This window comes from Pyxicephalus adspersus, chromosome 8, assembly GCF_032062135.1.
Source record: "Pyxicephalus adspersus chromosome 8, UCB_Pads_2.0, whole genome shotgun sequence".
NCBI lineage: Eukaryota > Metazoa > Chordata > Amphibia > Anura > Pyxicephalidae > Pyxicephalus > Pyxicephalus adspersus.
The window spans coordinates 1,862,484-1,884,186 of record NC_092865.1 but is presented as its reverse complement, the minus strand read 5'-3'; the positions used below and the strand labels follow the sequence as shown (position 1 = coordinate 1,884,186).

Genomic DNA, 21,703 nt, shown 5'->3' with positions numbered 1-21,703 from the left:
TCTGCTGCCTCTCTTTGTAGTTTTCTTTATTGACTTTTATTTCACCTGAATATCAAAATTATCTCCTGTGCTTTGCTTTCAAATCCGCAGTTCTTGTCCCACTTACCTTTTTGCCCTGATAGAAAAATACCCCCCCTCCCCAGCCGCTCTTCCCTCCTCTAATGACCTACTAATGACTTCCTCGCTCATAACCTCATCACACGCACGGCTCCAAGACTTCTCTAGAGTTGCCCCGACTCTCTGGAATGGTCTCCTTCTCCTATTCAGCTTGCTCCTACTTTCTGCTCATTTAAAACACAACGCTTCCCCCTCACCTACCCGTCTTCTGTATCCTAAACCCTCACTACTTCCCCACCATTCCATATCCCCCTCCTATTGTGTGATACTTCCCCCACCTCCTAGATTGTAAGCTCTTCGGGGCAGGGTGGTCTCCTCCTCCTGTGTCACTGTCTGTCATTTGCAACCCTTATTTAATGTGCAGCGCTGCGTAATATGTTGGCGTTATATAAATCCTGTTTATTAATAATAATAATAATAATAATAATAATAATAATAATAAAATGTTACACCATCATTGGAAGCTCACAACTGAAATGTTTTTGTATGCTGAAGCAATACCAATACTGAGCACATACAGGGGGTCCTCATACTTTTGGTCATAAAACATAATTGTGATGGTCAGGTGTCCCAAATATTGAACCCAGAAATTTTTTTAAGCCGGGAGGGAAGAGGCTGTAGGCGGGTGGCAGCCCCTGTATTGTGACCCAACTTTTCAATAAACACCCAAATACAGCCGGGTGGTTACTGAAAAGTGTTCGGTGGTGGGGCCGGGAGAACACTGCGTGTCCCTAAATTTTTGACTATTCGGCATGGTCAGGTTTATCTACAATGATTCTTCTATTGTGAATTATTATACAGCCGCTCTTTTGGTTTATTATTAAATCAGCTTAGTGCGGAGTCCCTGCCCTGGATACAATCACTAGGCGGAGGTGTTGGGTGTCCCCAGGTGGAAGAGCTATAATTCCTGCAGTAATTCTGTGTCTTGGGCCCTTTGGGACCACTGGACGGCCCATCACCAGGAAGCATCACTTTTCTTCTATTGGAGAGAATCGCGCTCTCTTTTTTGCTTCCAGGCCCTGATGCACCGTGACGCTGGTTGGCGTTTGAGAGATTGCAGCAGCTGTGTCACCTAAGTGACTCCTTACCAGATCTGAGTGACCCAATGGAGATTTAAAGCTCCAGAAAATCAATCCAGACTGAACGCACAGTAATGGCACGCAGCGTCACCGGGATTATTTTTAGAATCGCTCAGCAGCTCGCTCAGTGTTTTTACACTTACAGGGTGGAAAGACATCGAACACAGACGCCTCCGCCCCTATAATATCAGCTGATTTGTTCCCGGGATCTTATTAGAACTGACTGGTTTCTGATGCTGGGGGGGGGGTTCCTGCACCAAGCAGACTTCCTGTCCGTTATCATGCTGAATGCGCTCGGGACACGGTGGCGGTGTGAGATCGGCCGCAGACAGCCCTCTGTTTAGAGGGATTGTGTAGGGATTGTGATGCTTTGAGGTGCTTTCTGGGAAAATCAATCTCTTTATATTGATGTTAAATTCTTTTGGGTTGTGGAAAGGAATAAAAGCAGCGGAAGGCAGTGAAATGGGATGAGTATTATTATCATTAATTATAACCAGGATTAATATAACGCCCACATATTACGCAGCGCTGTACAATAATTTGGGGTTGCAAATGACGTGACAGATACAGACAGTGACACAGGAGGAGGAGAGGAGCCTGCCCCGAAGAGCTTACAATCTAGGAGGTGGGGGAAGTATCACACAATGAACCTGATTTATTAAAGCTCTCCAAGCCTGGAGAGGATACACTTTTAGCAGTAAAGCTGGGTGATCCATAAAACCTGGAATGGATTTCTTCAAAGTCATTTGTTATTGTTTTGAAGCATCACCAAAGCACAAAATATAAATCTGTATTCTAACTTCATCATTTTTACATTCCATAAACTATTTTATTTGCATTGTCACAGGCTGGTAAATGACGGCCGTGGAACAGCCGCTTCCAAATCGGTCCAACGTCTCATGACAGGTTCCCTTTTAATTGCTCAGCTTTAGAATGGTTCTTTGTAGTTCAAATGTAGCCCTTTGAAGAATTTCTCTTGCTAAAAGTGCTTTAGTTTTATTATTATTAGCCAGTATTTATATAGTGCGCGGCAATATTTTTGATGCTGTATAGACAGCCCTGTGATTCCCTCATCTCACCTCAGAGAGGGAGGGGTGACACCACTATCAATCAACAGCATTACTCCAATGGGGACTCCTGGTACTCACCCCAGGACCCCATCGCATTCCATCTGTGTTTTCAGCTCCTGTGTGCTAGGAGTTATTATCATTATCCTTATTACATAGTAGTATATTTGTATAGCGCCGACATATTACGCAGTGCTGTACAAAGTCCATAGCCATGTGACTAACTGTCCCTCAAAGGAGCTCCCAATCCAATGTCCCTAACATGGTCATATGCCATTAATAGAATCTAAGGGGAATTTCAGAGGGAAGACAATAAACCTAACATCATGTTTTTGAAATGTGGCAGGATATTACCTATACAATGCATAAAATGTTCATAAAATTCTGTCGTATTAATAAAATGAATGATAAACATTTTTTTAATTCCTTTTTTTTTTTTTTTTCTCCAAGGCACTTCACCAGTTGTACTACGATCCCAACATTGACAACAAGAACCTTGCACAGAAATGGTTGATGCAAGCCCAGGTGTCACCCCAGGCATGGCAGTTCAGCTGGCAGTTGCTGAGCGGTGGCAAAGTGCCAGAAATCCAGTACTTTGGTGCCAGCGCCTTGCACATCAAAATTTCCCGCTACTGGGGAGACATCCCTTCTGACCAGTACGAAACGCTGAAATCGCAACTCTTCACGCAGATCTCTGCTTTTGCCAGCGGCTCCAAAATCGTATTGACAAGACTCTGCGTGGCCTTGGCTTCCTTGGCGCTCAATATGATGCCGGAAACGTGGCCCCGTGCTGTTCCCGACATGGTCAGGGTGTTTCAGACAGAGGACGGGCAGACTGATGGCAGAGCTCGCTGTCTGGCACTCCTGGAGCTGCTGACCGTTCTGCCAGAGGAATTTCAAACCAGCCGGCTGCCACCTTTCCGCAAGGGACAAGTACGCAGCTGCCTTGCGCAGGAAGCCGCCTGCATATTTCCACTGCTTCGCCAGCTGCTGCAGCAAAGCGACTCCCCAGGTTTTGTCAAACAGAAGGTACTGAAATGTTTTTCTAGCTGGGCACAGCTAGGCATCCCATTGACGGAGTGCGAGGAACTGACAATGGCTTCGTTCAACGCTCTGCGGGATCCTGAACTGTTTGATGCCGCAGTGGAAGCTTTAGTCAATACAATCTCCCAACCAGATGCACAAAGGTCAGAATCTGCATTCTACATCAATATGTTCACCTTTCTTGTCAGGGAATGTCACTTGAAGCTGTTTTCATGTCCAGTGTTTCTGTGCTATTGTCCCACCATGCCAGGGTAAACAACAATTAGAGCTGCTTGGCAAGAGGACAGGCGGCATCACGAGGGAGGCGTTATGAGAGAGGCATCATGCACCTCTCCAGCAGGTTGTGTTTCCTTCCTTCCTTTTATTCTAGCACTGCAGCCTCCATCATTTGGATATCCCTGTCCCCCATTGCACCCGTAGTTCTGTCCTCCGACCCCTGCGTCATTATAGGATACAGCAGTGGTGCAGCGGCCAGGGAAATAATCCCAGGGAGACCAGCATCTGGCACTAATGAAAATGTCAAATGCGTTGGAGACTGGTGGGGACTGCAGCATAGGAATGTAAGAAAGGTAGAAGATACGGACCTCCGGAGAGGTGGGCATCTTTATTTAGCTGACGGTTGCTTTAAAATGTGAACTTGTGCTATATCCCCGGGGCCATCTGTTCTGACTTATTATTATTACACAGTATTTATATAGCGCCAACATATTACACAGTGCTGTACAAAGTCCATAGTCATGTGAATAACTGTTCCTCAAAGGAGCTCACAATCTATTGTCCCTACCATAGTCATATGTCATTATTACAGTCTAAGGTCAATTTTGGGGGGAAGGCAATTAATCTAACTGCATGTTTTTGGAATGTGGGAGGAAACCGGAGTACCCAGAGGAAACCCACCCAAACACGGGGAGAACCTGCAAACTCCATGCATAAAATGTCCTGGCTGAGATTCAAACCTGGGACCCAGCACTGCAAAGATCGGAGTGCTAACCACTGAGCCACCATGCTGCTTATAAACAAAAGCAAATAGAGCAAAATACCGGAGTAGGCTATAGCGACCATTCATAACCCATCTTGTCCCAATCTTTAGGCTGCTCCCTTTGGTGGGATGGTAACTTTTAAAACAATAATTGGAGATAACTAATCTGGTTTATTAAAGCTCTCCAAGACTGGAATTAAATTTTTAAAATTATTTGCTATTATTTGGCAAATGTTTTCAATCCTGGACCAGATCCATCCCAGGTTTGCTGGATCACCAGGGTTCACCCATGATAGTCTCACTTCTCCAGTCTTGGAGAGTTTTGATAATCAAGTTGTCAGAATTTTTACGCGTAGAGATTATTTCTGTCATGACCGGATCACTTTATGGAGTGAGAGGATGTTATAGTCTGTTGATCAATCAGTGATCTCCCCAGCCCCTTTTTTCCAAATGAAGGGAATTGTTTGGTCCTGAAACACAATTGGTCTTTCATAACAATATTATTACACATTATTTATATAGCGCTATCATATTACGCAGCGCTGTACAAAGTCCATAGTCGTGTCACTAACTGTCCCCCAGAGGGGCTCACAATCTACTGTCTCTACCATAGTCATATGTCATTATCACAGTCTAAGGTCAGTTTTGGGGAAGCCAAATAACCTAACTCCATGTTTTTGGAATGTGGGAGGAAACCGGAGTACCGGGAGGAAACCCACACAAACACGGGGAGAACCTGCAAACTCCATGGCCCAGATTTGAACCTGGAACCCAGCGCTGCAAAGGCCAGAGTGCTAACCAGTAGCCCCCCAAAAACAGCCGGGTGGTCACTGAAAAGTGCTGGGTGCTGCATCCGGCTAAAAGTGTCTGGGGAGAACCCTGTGATTGTTCTGCATCTGCAGGTCATGGAACCTGCTGATGATTTGGGATGAAACCCTTTTTATATATTCACATCACCATATATTTTATAAGCTCTAAGCCCAGCGGGTGATGAGATTCTCCGAGCAGCTCTGTAATTCATCCTAAAAGAGAAACCCGATCGTTTCCTCCTCCTGTACCCAGGGCCGGGTTATTGGAGGTTCTCTGCGTCAACAAATCTGCTTTAAATAGCTTACAGGGGAGGAAGTTCATACAATGAAAGAATCCCTCCCCTTCAATATAATCTATATGGAGACCCCCACCCACCTCTTCTATTCAGCAAATCCAATACCTTTTCTATTTTCTAATACAGGAGAAGCAGATCTGTCATTATAGAATCAGAGGCAGCAGCTGCTGACTTTTTCCTAAAAATGCCGGATGACTGGCTGTCAAGCTGGCTGAAGTAGGTGAAGTCACTAACTCGGGACAGGTAGGGAGATCAGATGGGCCAGAGGCTTAAAATGGAGCTCATGCTGCTTACACACATTCAATAATTATCGTTGGAAAGGATCTTTCACATTCCTTTCCAACGACAAAAGACTGAAAGATGCATGAAGGAGCGCTGTACACACAGCACCGTTATGTTCTATGGATGGGGAGAACGACTGAGCAGCACCCCCCTGAGCTCTGTCCCCTTCACTTCCAATACGATCATTCTTCGTTCACTGTCCGTGGATGCTCCAGGACGGTCGTCCAGAAACAAAACAACGAGCGCTGTACACACGCCAGATCTCAATATCGGCCCTGAGGAGATTATCAGATGAGAATCATCTGACCTGTGTACGTAGCCTTAGATAAATGAAACGTTGGAGGTGATTGGCGCGTCTGTGTTTGCAGCAGCTTCCTTCTCACTGATAATCACTCAGATTGCACGTCGCAATTTAGGCTCCGTACACGTCACATGATCCTCGTCTGATAAACGCCTCAGGGCTAATATTGCACGAGAATCTGTTGTGTGTACAGCGCTCGTCGTTCTGATGTCCCTGATTGTCAAACAAGGAACGATCATAATAAAAGTGAAGGGGAGAGACCACAGCGGGGTGCCGCTCCGTCGTAGATATCTAAGGCTATGCACACATGTTGGGTGACTGTCACCCGAGACTGTCATCAATCTGCCATGGAGGATTGATGAACGACTTCTGTGCATTTCTGTGGATGCTTGCTCTTCCTCTCATTGCACAGAATAGCGCTGTGTGTTCAGTGCTCGTTAATTCATTTGAAAATCATTTAATAATTCATAATTTCCAGCAACATTATTCTTAAGTGAGATTGTAGAAGCAAAAACTATTCCTGGTGATATTGTTTACAATAAAAAGTGAAAAATATGTCGTATGAAGCTACTCCGCCATTTATAAATTCTGAAATCTAGGACAGTGTTGCCTAACCAGGGTTCCTCCAGAGGTTGCTGGGGGTTCCTTGAGCAATGAGCAGTTTGCACCTCTCAGGTCAGTATAAGTGACCCCAATGACCTTTTTGGCTATCTGTAAGGGTGACATTCTTCCCAATGGCCAGCAATGTAAGAGGAATTCTTCCCACTGACCCCCACACTAATATACTGTGAGCTGTGGATATAGTAATTATAGCCGGGGTTGATAAAGGCTGATCTAGGATGACAACGCTTGCTAACTCTACTGTATTTACGGAGGAGCGATGTTGTTGTTTTTGGCATTTGCCAAAAAAGTTCCCCGGTTTCTGCTGTTTTTTATTTTTTTATGCCATGGCGTGCAGTGCAGAGCCCTGGTTCTATATGTGGCTCAGCCATAAATGGACCCGGATGCTGAGCATCCTTGGGAATTACAGGATCAGTGGCTGTCCAATAGCCTTGGAGGATCACTGAGGTCATAAAAGAGTTGATGGTGTCCGGGGGTGCAGCATTGATCGGTTCCTGCACAGCCATTAATAGAATAGAATATAATTTCTGCCATGTAATCATGTGCAGAAATTATAGGATCATTGGCTGTTCAATAACCAAAGAGGATGGTTGTGGACCCAAAATTCACAACTTCAGGAGGTGCAACATAGACCAGTTCCTGCAGTAGAGGGCCCTGTTCTATATGTGGCTCATGAATAGACACAAATGCTGGGCTTAGCAGGAAATAGAGAATTATTGGTCGTCCAATATCCTTTGAGGATCACTGTGGATCTGAAAAGTTCGGTGGCGTCCGGGGGTGCAGCATTGACCTGTTCCTGCACCTGTCATCACCGCAGAATGCCTTAATTAAGGTGAATGCATTCCATAATCAGTGAGTACTCCGGACATATTTGCTAAATGTGGCCAAAGCTCGCCCACCCTTGCAATATTTTGTTCCACTTTAGGGTCGTATTGTAAAACCAAGAACTCCAGCTGTTATTATGGAAAGAAAACAGATTGTTCCCTGCAGGAAGCTACCCTCCAATTCATAAATTCTTCAATCTGCAGAATCCATTAAGAAGTTTTTTTTTTCAGCCTCTTGTACATAATTCATCAGCTTTTATTCCCATTATTACCGGCGTGGTGAATGCTGACAGCTCAGCTTCCCTTTTATTGTAATGGTCTCGGCTGTCACTCTCGCTGCGGCTCACCATCCATCTCTTAATGTGCATATTGCACGCCTGCTGAGATGCACAGCGCCCTCCCCTGCATACTGTCAGTGCATGCATGACCCCCCCTCCCAAGCACTACCGGCTTCCCGTCTTAGCAATTAGCGCTGCTTGTTTTATAGGTGTTTGGTGGTGGTGATGGTGGGGGGGGGCGGGGTTCAGCTTCTATCTATGATCCAGCAATAGGTTTCCACCGTCCCTGGAAATTGGTACCCATCATGACTGCAAAAACACTTCCCCATTGGCTGTTTCGACCTTACAGTTGCTTGGCAACCATTCACACCGGTTACAATGAAGGAACCTAATTGTGTGGCTGAGTTGCTGTATCCCCCCCCCAATATCCTTCTTATCCCAGTCTGAGGAATGTAGCCGGATTAACCCGTTCACTGCGCACAGAGAACATTCACCTCTGATGGCATTGCATCCCGTTACTAGACGTCGGAGCAGAGGATGATGGGAGAAATGTACGCGTGAACGCTCGGATAGCTATAGCATAAGCATACAAAAGCAGGGCAAGGTCAGGGGAAGGACAAGGAGGAATACTTACCCTGAGAAGGGTGGATGACACACAGCATTCAGTGGGTTGTTACATATTTGGGGACACACATGATTGGCTAACTATAAGTATTACCTTCTGCAAAAACCAATGTAATCGTGTTATCCTGCAGAAAACCCAGGTTTCATTCTGATCTCAGGATATCGATAGCCTTCATCATTCTGGTAATAAGCACAGCAAGGTGCAATAAATCCAAACTCAAAACAAATATTAAATGAATGACAGCCCAAAAGTGGTGGCTGCATTAGTTTTCATACTTATTTTTTCTATTCTATTTTATCCAGGTGATCCTGCTGTTAACACACCACCTGTTCTATGGTTGCAATGTTCCTTTATTATGTACAGGGAGCACCCTAGGACAGAACTACAAACACCTCCATTCCATGATAGGTGTTCTGTAATAATCAAATATTGAATCAGGTTCTCTCCTATTGTGTGATACTCCCCCCCACCTCCTAGATTGTAAGCTCTTTGGGGCAGGGTCCTCCCCTCCTCCTGTGTACACTGTCTGATCTGTCTGTCATTTGCAACTCCTATTTAATGTACAGTGCTAAGTAATATGTTGGCGCTATATAAATCCTGTTAAATAATAATATATTAATTATAATATTATTGATAAACCATGTGGAGCTTCTGATTGTAACTCACATGGTCCTCCAAACCCTTTGCACGTTGCAAAGATTGAGGCAAATATTGCATTTGGATAGATTTGCATAGATTTTATTTTTGTGATTCGGATTACCTGAATTTTGTTTCTTCGTTTTGGTCCCGCGTCGTCCTGGTATTTGTCTTCGGCTCTGTGTGCCATCTTCTTCTCTCTTCTTCTTCCTGTGTCACCCGATCTTGTACCACACAGGCGCGAGATTGGATGATACGGATGGGGAAAAAGATTGCCGATCTCACTGTGCATGCATGTTTTTTCTTCCATGGGCCCCTTCTGCGCATGTCCGAGATCAGAACATGTGCAGAAGAAGCAGCCAACAGCATCCCGGGATGTGTGACATAGGTATCTCGAGAGGCTCTGCGCCCATTGTGTCTTGATCGCCGCAGGGAGGTGCTACACCCTTTTTTTTTTAAAATAAATAAAAAATTGTGTTGCAGGAATAAATAACTATGAACACCTAACTGTATGTTATTTTCACAAAAATTCATATAATATTTATAGTTTGTTTTTGCAAGATAAGATAAATAGCCAAAAAACCTGTTTCCCTTCCTAAAACATATTGCAATGTTTAGGGGTTGGCTATACAACATGAATTGTTATTTAGGATTGTGACCATATTTATTTATTTATTTATTTATTTTTTTTATCCCTCTCCAGGTACGTCAACACTCTCCTGAAGCTCATCCCTCAGGCGCTCAGCCTACAGGAACAACTACAGCAAGCTGTGCAAAATGGCGACATCGAGACCTCGCACGGCATCTGCCGAATTATAGTCGCACTGGGAGAGAACCATTCACGGTACGTAGAGATCTCTGGCTGCAAACCACAGACTTCTCATTAGGGGCATGCGGGGAGTCTCACAATTACACAGATACCTTTCAAAGATTTATTTATATAGCAAATGACAAAGCGGTATAAGCTTAAAACACAACTAGAGGCTTCTGAATGACAGAGTTTCTCATCCTTTTTCACATTGAGGAAACCCTACTTTCAGGTCTTCAGGGAACCCCTTCTATAATTAATATATCCACAGCTCACAGTACATTAGTGTATTGGTCAGTGGGAAGAATGTCACCCTTACAGATAGCCAAAAAGACCATTGGGGTCACTTATAATGACCTGAGAGGTGCAAACTGCTCATTGCCCAGGGAACCCCAGCGCCCCCTGAGGAACCCTGGGTTCGAAACACTGATATAGAAAGTCTTAAATACTTAAAGTCTTAAGTACTGTGTGATGCAAATCAGTTTTCTCCCCAGGCTCTTTTATCTGGGCGCACCACCCTGCACATTTCAATAACCACCCGTCTATTTTTGGGTGGTTACTAAACAGTTGGGTCACAATACAGGAGCTGCCACCTGCCTACAGCTTCTTCCCACCCAGCTTAAAAACATCTTGGGTGAAAACTGCACAGGTTTATTAAAGTAAATATAAAATTTTCTTTACCTTCCCATGAGTATGACTTTAATAAAAGAAAAGCATATTATTATTCTTACACTGTATTTAAATGCACCAACATATTCCTCTGCGCTGTACAAAGTCCATAGTCATGTGACTAGCTCACAATCTAATGTCCCTACCATAGTCATGTGTCATTTTCTCTCATATTCCAAAAACATGCAGTTAGGTTAATTGGCTTCCCCTCAAAATTGACCTTAGACTGTGATAATGACATATGACTATGGGGGGGGGACATTAGATTGTGAGCTTATTTGAAGGACAGTTAGTGACACAACTATCGACTTTGTACAGCACTGCATAATATGATGGCGCTATATAAATACAGAGTAATAATAATAATAAAATGTTTTGTGCTGCAGATCATGTCCTCTGTCTTAGTGTCTGTCTCAAACCAGAGTATATACCCCACTCTCATGGCACCTATAGACTGCATGATAATGAACTCATCACCCTTTCTTGGTCAGCCTGAACCTTCTGTAGACCATGATAATTGCTATGTCCATTGTATCAGATAGATTACTGGATCTAATGATATTCATTCTCTGTCCCAGGGCTCTCTTGGATCAGGTGGATCACTGGCAGAGCTTCCTCGCGTTGGTTAACATGATCATGTTCTGCACTGGTATTCCGGGTCATTATCCAGTCAATGAAACTACAAGCTCCCTCACGCTGACCTTCTGGTATACATTGCAGGTTGGTGATCTTAATTCACATCATTGTCATTATTATTAATAAATAGGATTGATATAGCGCCAACATAATACACAGTGCTGTACATTAAATAAAGGTTGCAAATGACAGAAAGATACAGACTGTGACAAAGGAGAAGGAGAGGATCCTGCCCCAAAGAGCTTAAAATCTAGAAGGTGGGGAAATCCCACACAATAGGAGGGGGATATGGAATGGTGGGAAGTAGTGAGAGTTTAGGAGACAGAAGAAGACGGGTAGGTGAGGTTGAAGCTTTGGGTTTTGAGGACTCTTTTAAAAAAGCAGAAAGTAGAAGCAAGCAGAATTGGACGAGGAAGACCATTCCATAGAGTGGGGGCAGCTCTAGAAAAGTCTTGGAGCCGTTTGTGTGGCGAGGTTATGAGTGAGGAAGTCATTAGTAGGTCATTGGAGGAGCGAAGAGAGCGTCTCATCTATCAATTTACGTAAAATGACTCTCCCAGGACCCCCACAGGGAAAGAAGAAGCTTCCATATTTGACAATCATCAGAACTTCCAAACCATGAGTTTAGCTCTCCATCATTCTAATTCCAGTCTATCCCATGGGCTTTTCCTAATCTCTCCTTCTTTCTCCCCTATAGGATGATATTCTGTCTTTTGAAACTGAGAAGCAAACGGTGTATCTTCAGGTGTATAGGCCGGTCTATTTTCAGCTGGTGGATGTGTTGCTGCAGAAAGCACAGTTCCCTGCTGATGACGAGTATGCATCCTGGTCCTCCGATGAGAAGGAACAATTCCGAATCTATAGGTATATGGATATAATCTACAGATAGCTATGACTTCTTTTGTAATAGTCATACCTTGGCACTTATAATACTGCTGTAAAGGAATGACAAGGCCTTTAGATTCATGGTCATCAAACACTTTAAATAATTATTGTTACACTGTATTCATATAGAGCTGACATATTACCTAGCGCTGTGAAAAGTCCATAGTTATGACACTGTCACAATCTAATGTCCCTAACATACTCATATGTCATTATCCCAGTCTAAGGTCAATTATGGGGGGAAGCCAAATAACCTAACTGCATGTTTAGGAATGTGAGAGGAAACCGGAGTACCCAGAGGAAACCGACACAAACACAGGGAAAACCTGCAAACTCCATGCAGATAGTGTCCTGGCTTAGATTCGACCCTGGGACCAAGCGCTGCAAAGGCCGGAGTGCTGTCTACTCGGCCACCCTGCTGCCTTGAATTCTGAGAAAAATATAACCTTTAATGACCAAGTCATCGAGAAACTTACCTAAATAATTGTTTTATCGTTGTATTAGTAGCTTTTGTTTTGAGCTTTGTCACAGATTTACTTTCATCTGGTCTGACCATATGCTTCACAAACATTGAACCCTTAGTGTATCGTAAGCCCCGCTGCAGGTGTAGGTTTGACATATTTCTTGAGTTCACTTTTTATCTTTGGAGGTAAATGGGAAGGTCATTGCATTCTTTATGGGACATTTGAAGGATTTTATGTTCCAGTATGCCATAGGAACAGTATATCGTATCCATTGAAAGTTGGAGTTTTGAATGTTAATAACCTTTAGATACAATGGGGAAGATTTGAACCCTGTACCCCCTTTTTCTGAAGATGTTTTCTACAGCAAGCAATGAGTAGCTACTTTTCATTTGCTCAAATTTCAATACAGAAATGTTAAAGTAGCTAAAAATAGATTGCGGAATCCAGATACTTCCCAACATGAATAGTTCTGGTGGAAGTCCAGGTTTTTGTGGTTGGCCTATTGCATTATAAACTTGGCAGCTCTCTCTCTCTGTAAAGATGCCGCTGATTTTTGTGACTGTTCACCATGGGTGGATTTAATAAAATCGGGGCATTTTTATAACTGTGTGAATCTTTCTTTTGCAGAGTGGACATCTCTGATACCCTCATGTATGTCTATGAGATGCTGGGTGCTGAGCTGCTTAGTAATTTGTATGAAAAACTTGGACGCCTTCTGACCTCTTCAGAGCACCCCACTTCCTGGCAGGTAGGTTTGTAAGACACTGGGTAAATGGAATATCATTACATAGTTAGATTGAAAAAGACAGACAAGTCTATCACATATAAACATATAATAACATATAATAAACATATCAGATATAAAACCCTATAGACATAGCTGATCCAGAGGAAAGCAAAAAAACCCTTATAAACCTCTGGTACAATTTGCTCCAAAAATTCCTTCCTGATCCCATGAGGCAATCGGATGTTCCCTGGATCAGCAGTCTCTGTTATCTTTAGTTCAAAGCTTTAATCCCCAGTTATATTCTGTGCTTCTAGAAATCATCCAGCTTTTTCTTCTTATTTCGTATTGCAGTGTCTGTTTTTCAGTTAGCTTAGCAATAAAAAGTAAAAATCATCCTCACTATAGAAGACATATGTAGGATGATAGGGGCACTTCAGGAGGATAATACTACAATCTGTAATATTCATATTGTATAGATAGAGATCTAAACTGATTCACACTAGTTCTGTGTTAGAAAATAATAGGGAAGCCCAGTACCAAGAAAACCGTTTATCCAGTTCTGTGCATACACCGCATTCATATTAATGAAATTGTTCTTTCCTCCAGCACACAGAAGCCTTGTTGTATGGCTTCCAGTCCATTGCAGAGACTGTTGATGTCAACTATTCAGACGTTGTTCCTGGGCTCATCGGCCTCATCCCACGGATAAACATCAACAATGTGCAGCTTGCAGACACAGTCATGTTTACAATTGGTAAGAAAAGCTCTTTTTTTCCTTTTTTTAAATCTAGAAGCTACAATTTTTTTGTTGTTGCGTTCAACCACCTTCAATTTAAGCCCGTACATAGGAGGAAGTGAAGCTCTCAAGGGGAGGGGCAATGCTCTTATGCATTTGCTTAGTGTGCATCCTCGGGGGCAGGACTTGTACCCAAATGGTCATTCAGGTATATAATGACTATTCATAGATACGGTCCCAGTGGTTTGTAATTTCATTGAAGCCACATCCCAATTTAACTGTAAATAGACAAAAGTGAATGTCAGAGATCTTATAGTGGCATAAATGGACAACATCAATTAAAAAAATAAATATTTTAATAATCATGGTACAATAAAAACATTACATAAAGTAATTACAGAAGATTACATGTAGAGCTATTGCAAGGTTTTTGTCTCTTGTTTCTCTCCTAAAACTAATTGCCTAAGGTGACCATTAAAACAAATTGGGTAGATTGGTCACCTTCTTTTTCTACGCATTTCACAGAAACTAGTCTGCTTGATCAGGAGTGTAGGAGGTAGGTATTCTACAGGACAAAATATATATATATATGTGTATATAAATATATATCTATGGGTTTTACATGCTATAAGCGGTAATCCCGAGTTACACTCGGGGTTGCTAAAAACATCCAAAAAAAACTCTTGCCTTGTTCCGCTGTCGTCCCCCGGCGTACTGCTGGTCCCTGCAGCTCCTTGGGACACGTCTTCTTTCTATGTTCAAATGCAGAGACGTTCTCCGATGTATGTGCATGCATTGGTGCGGGCGGGAGGAGGGGCAGGAAATTCAAATAATTTTGTATTGGATTCAATACAAAATAGCTGTATTGAGTCCAATACAAAGAAATCTTTATATAGTATATATATATATATAATATATATGCTACTGTACAGCTAAATTATATGTTTCACTATTTTTTTTTCCAGGTTTGTGTGTGTTTTTAATTTAAAGTTTTATTATATAATTTATTAAATATTGGACATATTTCGATGAGTTATGCCTAACAATTTTTGACCTACAATGTAAAATAAATTTCCAAGCAAAAAATGTAAAACTTTTTGCGTGGAAATACAGACAGAATTAGAACGCTAGGGGGAGGTTAATTAATGGGTATATATTATAATGGGTATATATTTATACACAAGTATATTCTCTTTGTCCTCATTCTTTCTCTACATGTGTATAATCTACCCAATTTGTTTTGGTGTCCTCCTTGTGAGGGAAACAAGAGACAAATACTTGCAATATCCCTGCATGTAATCTTCTATAACTAGTTTGTTTTTATTGTATCATAAATTAAAAAAAATTTGTATTTTTTAATGTTGTCCATTTATGCCACTATAAGATTCCTGTCATTATTCACCTTTTCCCTATATAATGACTATTACTGCCCCCATTCCTCTGTAATACCACTTTACCTGTGGCTTCATTTTTATTGCCTAAATGTTATGGAGTCACAGGCCCTGATTTAATAAAATCTCTCCAAGACTGGAGAGGATACACTTTCATCAGTGAAGCTGGGTGATCCAGCAAACCTGGAATGGATTTCCTATTTGTTAGCAAATGTTTTCAATTCTGGACCAGATCCTTTCCAGGTTTGCTGGATCACCAAGCTTCACTGATGAAAATGTATCTAGGACCCTGGACTCCAGAGCACCCATTCCATACGTATAGACACAACAGAAAGTCTATAGTAGGAGAAAGCAATCTAATTCGATGGAGATTTTCTGCACGGATCATAGAACAGATTTATATGATCGAATCAGCAATCTACCTAAATGCGTAAATTAGAAGCTCTTCGGGGCAGGGTCCTCTCCTCCTCCTCTGTGACCTTCTGTATCTGTCTGTCTTTTACAACTCCTATTTAATGTACAGCGCTGCTGAATTTGTTGATATAAACAGCCGTTACAGTTACCAGTTATTTAAAAAGTGCCGGGTGGTGCGCCCAGCTAAAAGATCCTGGGGGGATCACTGCTTATAGTAACTTCTTTCCAAAGACTTCAGACTGGTCATATGATGCTCAGGGTCCTTGTCCTTCTAAAAGCGAACATACCTTGTGGATGGCAGAGGGCATTGACACACCCCCGAGGAGCGGGTTTATGACATTCTGTACTCATGTACATTCAGTATTCATAGTGGTCTCAGTTCTCTCAGCTTGATGATGATAATCACTGAAATCTAGACACATTTTGTGGTGGTATTGAGTTAGTACATCAGTGTATTTATATTAGAGCTGCCTTTGTATTTGATTACTGCTGGCTGACGTATGTGTGTATATGTGTATACTTTATATATGAATGTTTGTGTATACTGTATATAACCCGTATATATATTATGATAAACTGGAGATTTAAATGAAATGTGCTCAGCTGTCAGGCATACCGCTACCCCTGAAGGCTGTTGGTTACAAGTCAAGGAATGAAGAGCGTAATGCTAATGTAACTTCCTCTGTGCTTTCTAGGGGCGTTGGCAGAATGGCTGGCAGACCACCCAGTCATGATCAGTAAGGTGTTACCGCTCGTTCTCCACGCGCTGGGAAATCCGGAACTCTCCGTCTCCAGCGTCTCTACTTTAAAGAAAATCTGCCGGGAATGTAAATACGACCTTCTCCCGTATGCTGCCAACATCGTCGCTGTATCACAGGTAACTCAATATTGCAAACTTCATCTGTGACTTTATCCTATTATTACAAGTCAAAAACAAAGACTGGATCTGCTCCCTTCACCTGGAATATTTCCCTTTTGCTAAGAATGAGTTCACCAGATAGGAAATTGGGGAAATCTCTAATCGGGTCACAAAAAACTGAAATCCAACATTTCAGTCTTGAACATTCTCCTCCCCTGTACTGGAATTACTTATTCTAATTTCATAGAAATTTCATTGCATACAGGCAACTTCTTCAATGTGCATTAGAAGCAGCAGCAAGGCAGACAGAGGATGCCCAGCATCATTTAGCCCTTTTCCTGCTCAGCTTGACATTCCTGGGGCTGCCCGATTATTCATTGGATTATTCATTAGATTTCACATCATTCATGAAAGCTTGGCATCACATGTGAGCATTACCTAGGGCAGTCTGTATGCACGTGCAACAAAGAAAAAGTCAGCATATCCAAAGCAGGTTAAAGCAACAACATTTTAATGCAGTTTTATCATAAATCACCAAATGTTTTCCTGGCCACAGCAGACACCTTTGTCAAACCAGCGACTGGACCTGCAATGTTAAGCCAGTTTTGTCATTGGGTAGTTCTGCCAGACAGCAGAATCAGGTCCACTGTAACACATACAGTGGAGATTTGGTTGGCAAAGCACCCTTAGCCTGCTCATAGCACAGTGAAGGAGCAACAGCAACAAAATACATTATTTAGTTTCAATAAACTATATCAAACTAGAACTATGACTTCCCATCAAAACAGATACAGCAGCACTTCATTAGAAGTTCTTAGGAACTTTCAGTTTTCTTAGTCCCACAAATACCTGTGGATTTAAATACTTGATGCTGCTTCTTGTGATGAGGTGGCAACAATGCTGCACCACTCATAAATTCAGAGCAGAGTTGTCACTGTCACATGGGCTGCTCCTGTTTTTTCTTCAATAAAATAAGAAGTCCCATTCACTACTGTAATGTAACTAATATACAGTGACGGATCACTCTAAAATATTTTGTCTTCTCCTATTTCAGGATGTGCTGCTGAAACAGATTCACAAGGTAATTCAGACATTTACCGGTGTATTATGGGGAATGGGTTTTACTCCTCCTCACACCCCATTCCTATGTTATGAAGAGAGAGGGCCATGTCCTCTATGTCTGCTCTCCTCATTATTAATCTTCTCTTGCAGACCAGTCAGTGCATGTGGCTGATGCAGGCCCTGGGATTCCTGTTATCCGCCCTGCAGGTGGAGGAGATTCTCAGCAATTTACACTCCCTCATCACTCCCTATATCCAGCAGCTGGAGAAGTTGGCAGATGAGACGGTGAGTTCTTCTTGGCATGCTTTGTCCACTGTCTATAAATTGGGCTAACTAAGACCACTATAAATGTTTAAAGAGGAAGTTTTGTACATGCTTTAAGGACAATGTAAAAAAATATTTTTAGTTAGGTAAATAAAAATAGTATTTTTTTTGTTTTTACTGATGCTTTTTTTTTTTCCTGAGTCTTATCAGCTGGTGAAACAAGCCTGTCTATAGAGCTCCATAACTCAAGTTAAATTTTCAGCGGAACTAAACAGAAAATAAAAAAAAGCACACTTACCTTCAATTCCGCAGGTCACTCGATCATGCTGGAGAAGACTTGGATCGGGTTCCACTCCGTCCTGAAATTCTCCTTGCACCGCCATCTTCCTTCTTGCTTTCTCCATCTTGCACTGCACAGGTGTATGATCGGGTGACGTAGCCTGCTGTAAAGGGGGAAAAAAAGAGATGATCTCACTGCACATGTGTACGATCAGCATTTCTTTCCCCTCATTGTAGGAAAATGCCCCTTCTTTGCATGCCTGAGATTAGACATGCGCAGAAGGAGCAGCCAGGATCCTCCTGGGTTGCGTGAGGTAGGTATCCCCGCAGGCTTTGCGCACCCATTTAGTCTTTTTGTTTTTAAAAAAGAATAATATTTGTACTTTATTTAAAAGGATTGTCTACCCTTTTATGTACAGTAAACATTTTTGCTTTAAATATATTTACCAATAAAGCCACTTAAAATCTTTCAATTTATCCAATCAGTCTTGAATGGATATCAAACCCAGGGATCCAAAATTTGAAATTGCTGTAAATGATCACAATTGATACTGTACTGCAGCTTACTTTACCTTATTCTACACCTCCTAAATAATTCGGCAAATGTGCAGATTAACATTCACCCTATTGCTTGTGTGTTGCCATAATACATTCCCCTTGCTTCAGTAGCTACCACCTGTGTTGGCCACTTATCACTACATGATCCTTGGGCGTTGGACCAGCATAAGTGGGGCGGAGCACTAAAACAAGGCTAACGTGCCAAATTGCATTACTTTGTATTTAGAGCAACCTCAGCAATTTACCAAGAAAAGTGGGGCACACAAAAGGAAAATACATTGGGGTAAAATAACTTTTTTTAAAATTGAAATTAGCAATAAATTACCCCACAACTGCACTAGGCAGCAAAGTAGAATAGTGGAGTGTAGATCCACTTTACCAGTGCTTCTTGTTTACAGTGACTGTTGCATGTTCACAATGATGTTTGTATTGGCAGAATTTGATTGTGTTTTCCTTTCTGTGCAGCCGAACCCCTCCAATAAACTGGCAATAATCCACATTCTCGGCCTCCTCTCCAACCTTTTCACCACATTGGACATCAGCTGTCATGATGACGAACATGAGGGGGCAGAGGTCAAGAAGTTACCGGCAACACAGGGACCCAACCCAGTGAGTCAGACAAAATGACGCTTCTTTCTGTGTCTAATTATCTCCATCACTTCTTTTATTATTCTTTCTGTCTCTTCCTTCATCTCTCTCCTTCGCTCTTCCTCCCTAAAATTCACTCTCTGTTTCCCTGGTATAAGACATTTCCAGGCCACACTTCAATACTAGTTTGGAATGTGCACATTGCATGCTGCAACCTGAAGATTTAGTACATTTTCAAAGTTACGTAGTCAGTTAGGTTGAATAAAGACATAAGTCCATCAAGTTTAACCCCTAGGGAAATAAACATATCCCAGATATAAAACCCTATGGACATAGTTGATCCAGAGGAAGGCAAAAAAAACCTGGTACAAATTGCAAAGAGTGCCCCCTTGTTCTTTGTAATGATCTTATAGTGAGTAAAAGGGAACAGAGTTCTGTATATGGGCCATTATATATTTATACAAGGTAGAAGATATATATATGTCAAGGGAGAATAGATTCAGTTCAGCTAATCTCTCCTCATAGCGGAGCTCCTCCATTCCTTTTATTAGTTTAGTTGTCCTTCTCTGCATTCTTTTCCAATTCCACAATGTCCTTTTTGTGAACTGGTGCCCAAAACTGGACTGCATATTCCAGATGTGGTGTGACCAATGCTTTGTACAGGATTATGTCTCCATCTCTGCAGTCTATTCCTCTTTTATTACAAGAAAGTACTTTGCTAGCTTTAGATATTGCAGCTTGGCATTGCATGCTGTTATTAAGTCTATGATCTACATTAATAAGTAAAGTACAGTTACCACACACACACACCACCGGTTGGAAATGTAAATGGCACTTTGCTATCTTATAATAGATATGCTATTATATGGATTTACTTGGCGTGGCCATCTTCATTCCCATCTCTGATCCTCCAGTACAAACAATTGAGCTCTGTGCTATTGTACAAGTGCCATGTCTACTTTTACTTCCAGAAGAAGCCATTCTGTGTATATTGTGATAGGCCAGATTGCTGGAGCCATACTTATCCATCCTTCCCACCACTCCTCTTCTGCTGTCTCTCTTTGTAGTTCTCTTCATTGGCTTCCATTTCACCTCAGAATCAAATTCATCTCCTGTACTTTGCCTTCAAATCCCTCCACAGTTCTTGTCCCACTTACCTACCTGATACACAAATCTCTCCACAGCTCTTGTCCCACCCTCCTTTCTCTCCTGATAGAAAAAATACCCCGTTGCCACTCTTTCTAGAGCTGCCCCAACTCTCTGGAATGGTCTTCCTCATCCTATTCCTCTTGCTCCTACTATCTGCTCATTTAAAAGAGCCCTAAACCCAACGCTTCACCCTCACCTACCCGTCTTCTTCTGTCTCCTAAACCCTCACTACTTCCCACCATTCCATATCCCCCTCCTATTGTGCGATGCTTCCCCCACCTCTTAGATTGTAAGCTCTTCTGGGCGTATTTATTGTACGGCGCTACATAATATGTTGGCGCTATATAAATACTGTTTTTTTTATTATTATTATTAATAATAATCGGGTGTTTACTCAGGCTTTGTTTGAATGAAATGAGAGCTGCTACCCATTACTATATTCACATGATCAAATTCGGAGCAGCAAACTCCAGACTTTGGTCCTCCAGCCTGACCTCGGACATGCAGCACCTTGACCCAGAAAAAAAAAGAATAGTGATTAGTGTATCAAACTCCATGCAATGAACTATATGATGTGACTAGACATCAGCTGAGGCATTGGCCCTGATTTATTAAAAGTCTCCAAGGCTGGAGATGATATGAGGCTGGAGGAATGGATCTGATCCAGGAATAAAAACATATGCTAACGAATAGCAATTGACTTTAGGAAATCTATTCCATGTTTGCTGCATCACCCAGCTTCACTGATGGACGTGTATCCACTCCAGTCTTAGAGAGCTTTAATAATTCAGGCTCATTGAGTTGGCCACAGGACCAAGAATAAAGGGATGAGGATTCGGAGCAGTTCTGTTTACCAATAGTACAGTTTTCATAGTTGCAAAAAAGAAAATTTATAAAGGAGTTTGAAAATGATTGCTGACCATAGGTTAAAACATATAACCTAAAACTAATATCTGAGTTGAATTGCAAAATGTCTTGTTTGGAAATTATATGTACACAATCAGTAATTTTATGTGCTGTTGGCAGGTTGTTCTGGTCCTACAGCAAGTCTTCCAGTTGATCCGGAAAATTCTCAGTACTTGGCTGAACGATGCCCAGGTAGTGGAGGTAAGTCCTAGATATAAATTCTACATACAGCAGCAATGGATGTTTTTATATTAGAAAGCCTTAAAGGGACACAGCATTTTTTCCTCAATCACCTTTATTAATTCCAATAACAGATTGGGGGATCAGTGAACCCCTTTAAACCAAGCTAA

General features: G+C 42.0%; 1 protein-coding gene across 1 annotated transcript in view; it reads left to right on the top strand.

The window, feature by feature from the left end:
* Nucleotides 1-21,703, top strand: part of IPO13 (importin 13) — a 78,483-nt gene that overhangs the window by 2,795 nt on the left and 53,985 nt on the right. The window contains exons 2-12 of the mRNA XM_072420643.1: nt 2,714-3,450; nt 9,662-9,802; nt 11,014-11,155; nt 11,769-11,935; nt 13,048-13,168; nt 13,754-13,901; nt 16,384-16,565; nt 17,602-17,628; nt 17,760-17,894; nt 19,176-19,319; nt 21,474-21,554. Coding sequence (XP_072276744.1) covers nt 2,714-3,450; nt 9,662-9,802; nt 11,014-11,155; nt 11,769-11,935; nt 13,048-13,168; nt 13,754-13,901; nt 16,384-16,565; nt 17,602-17,628; nt 17,760-17,894; nt 19,176-19,319; nt 21,474-21,554 — 2,025 coding nt within the window. The remainder of the gene's footprint in view (nt 1-2,713; nt 3,451-9,661; nt 9,803-11,013; nt 11,156-11,768; nt 11,936-13,047; nt 13,169-13,753; nt 13,902-16,383; nt 16,566-17,601; nt 17,629-17,759; nt 17,895-19,175; nt 19,320-21,473; nt 21,555-21,703) is intronic.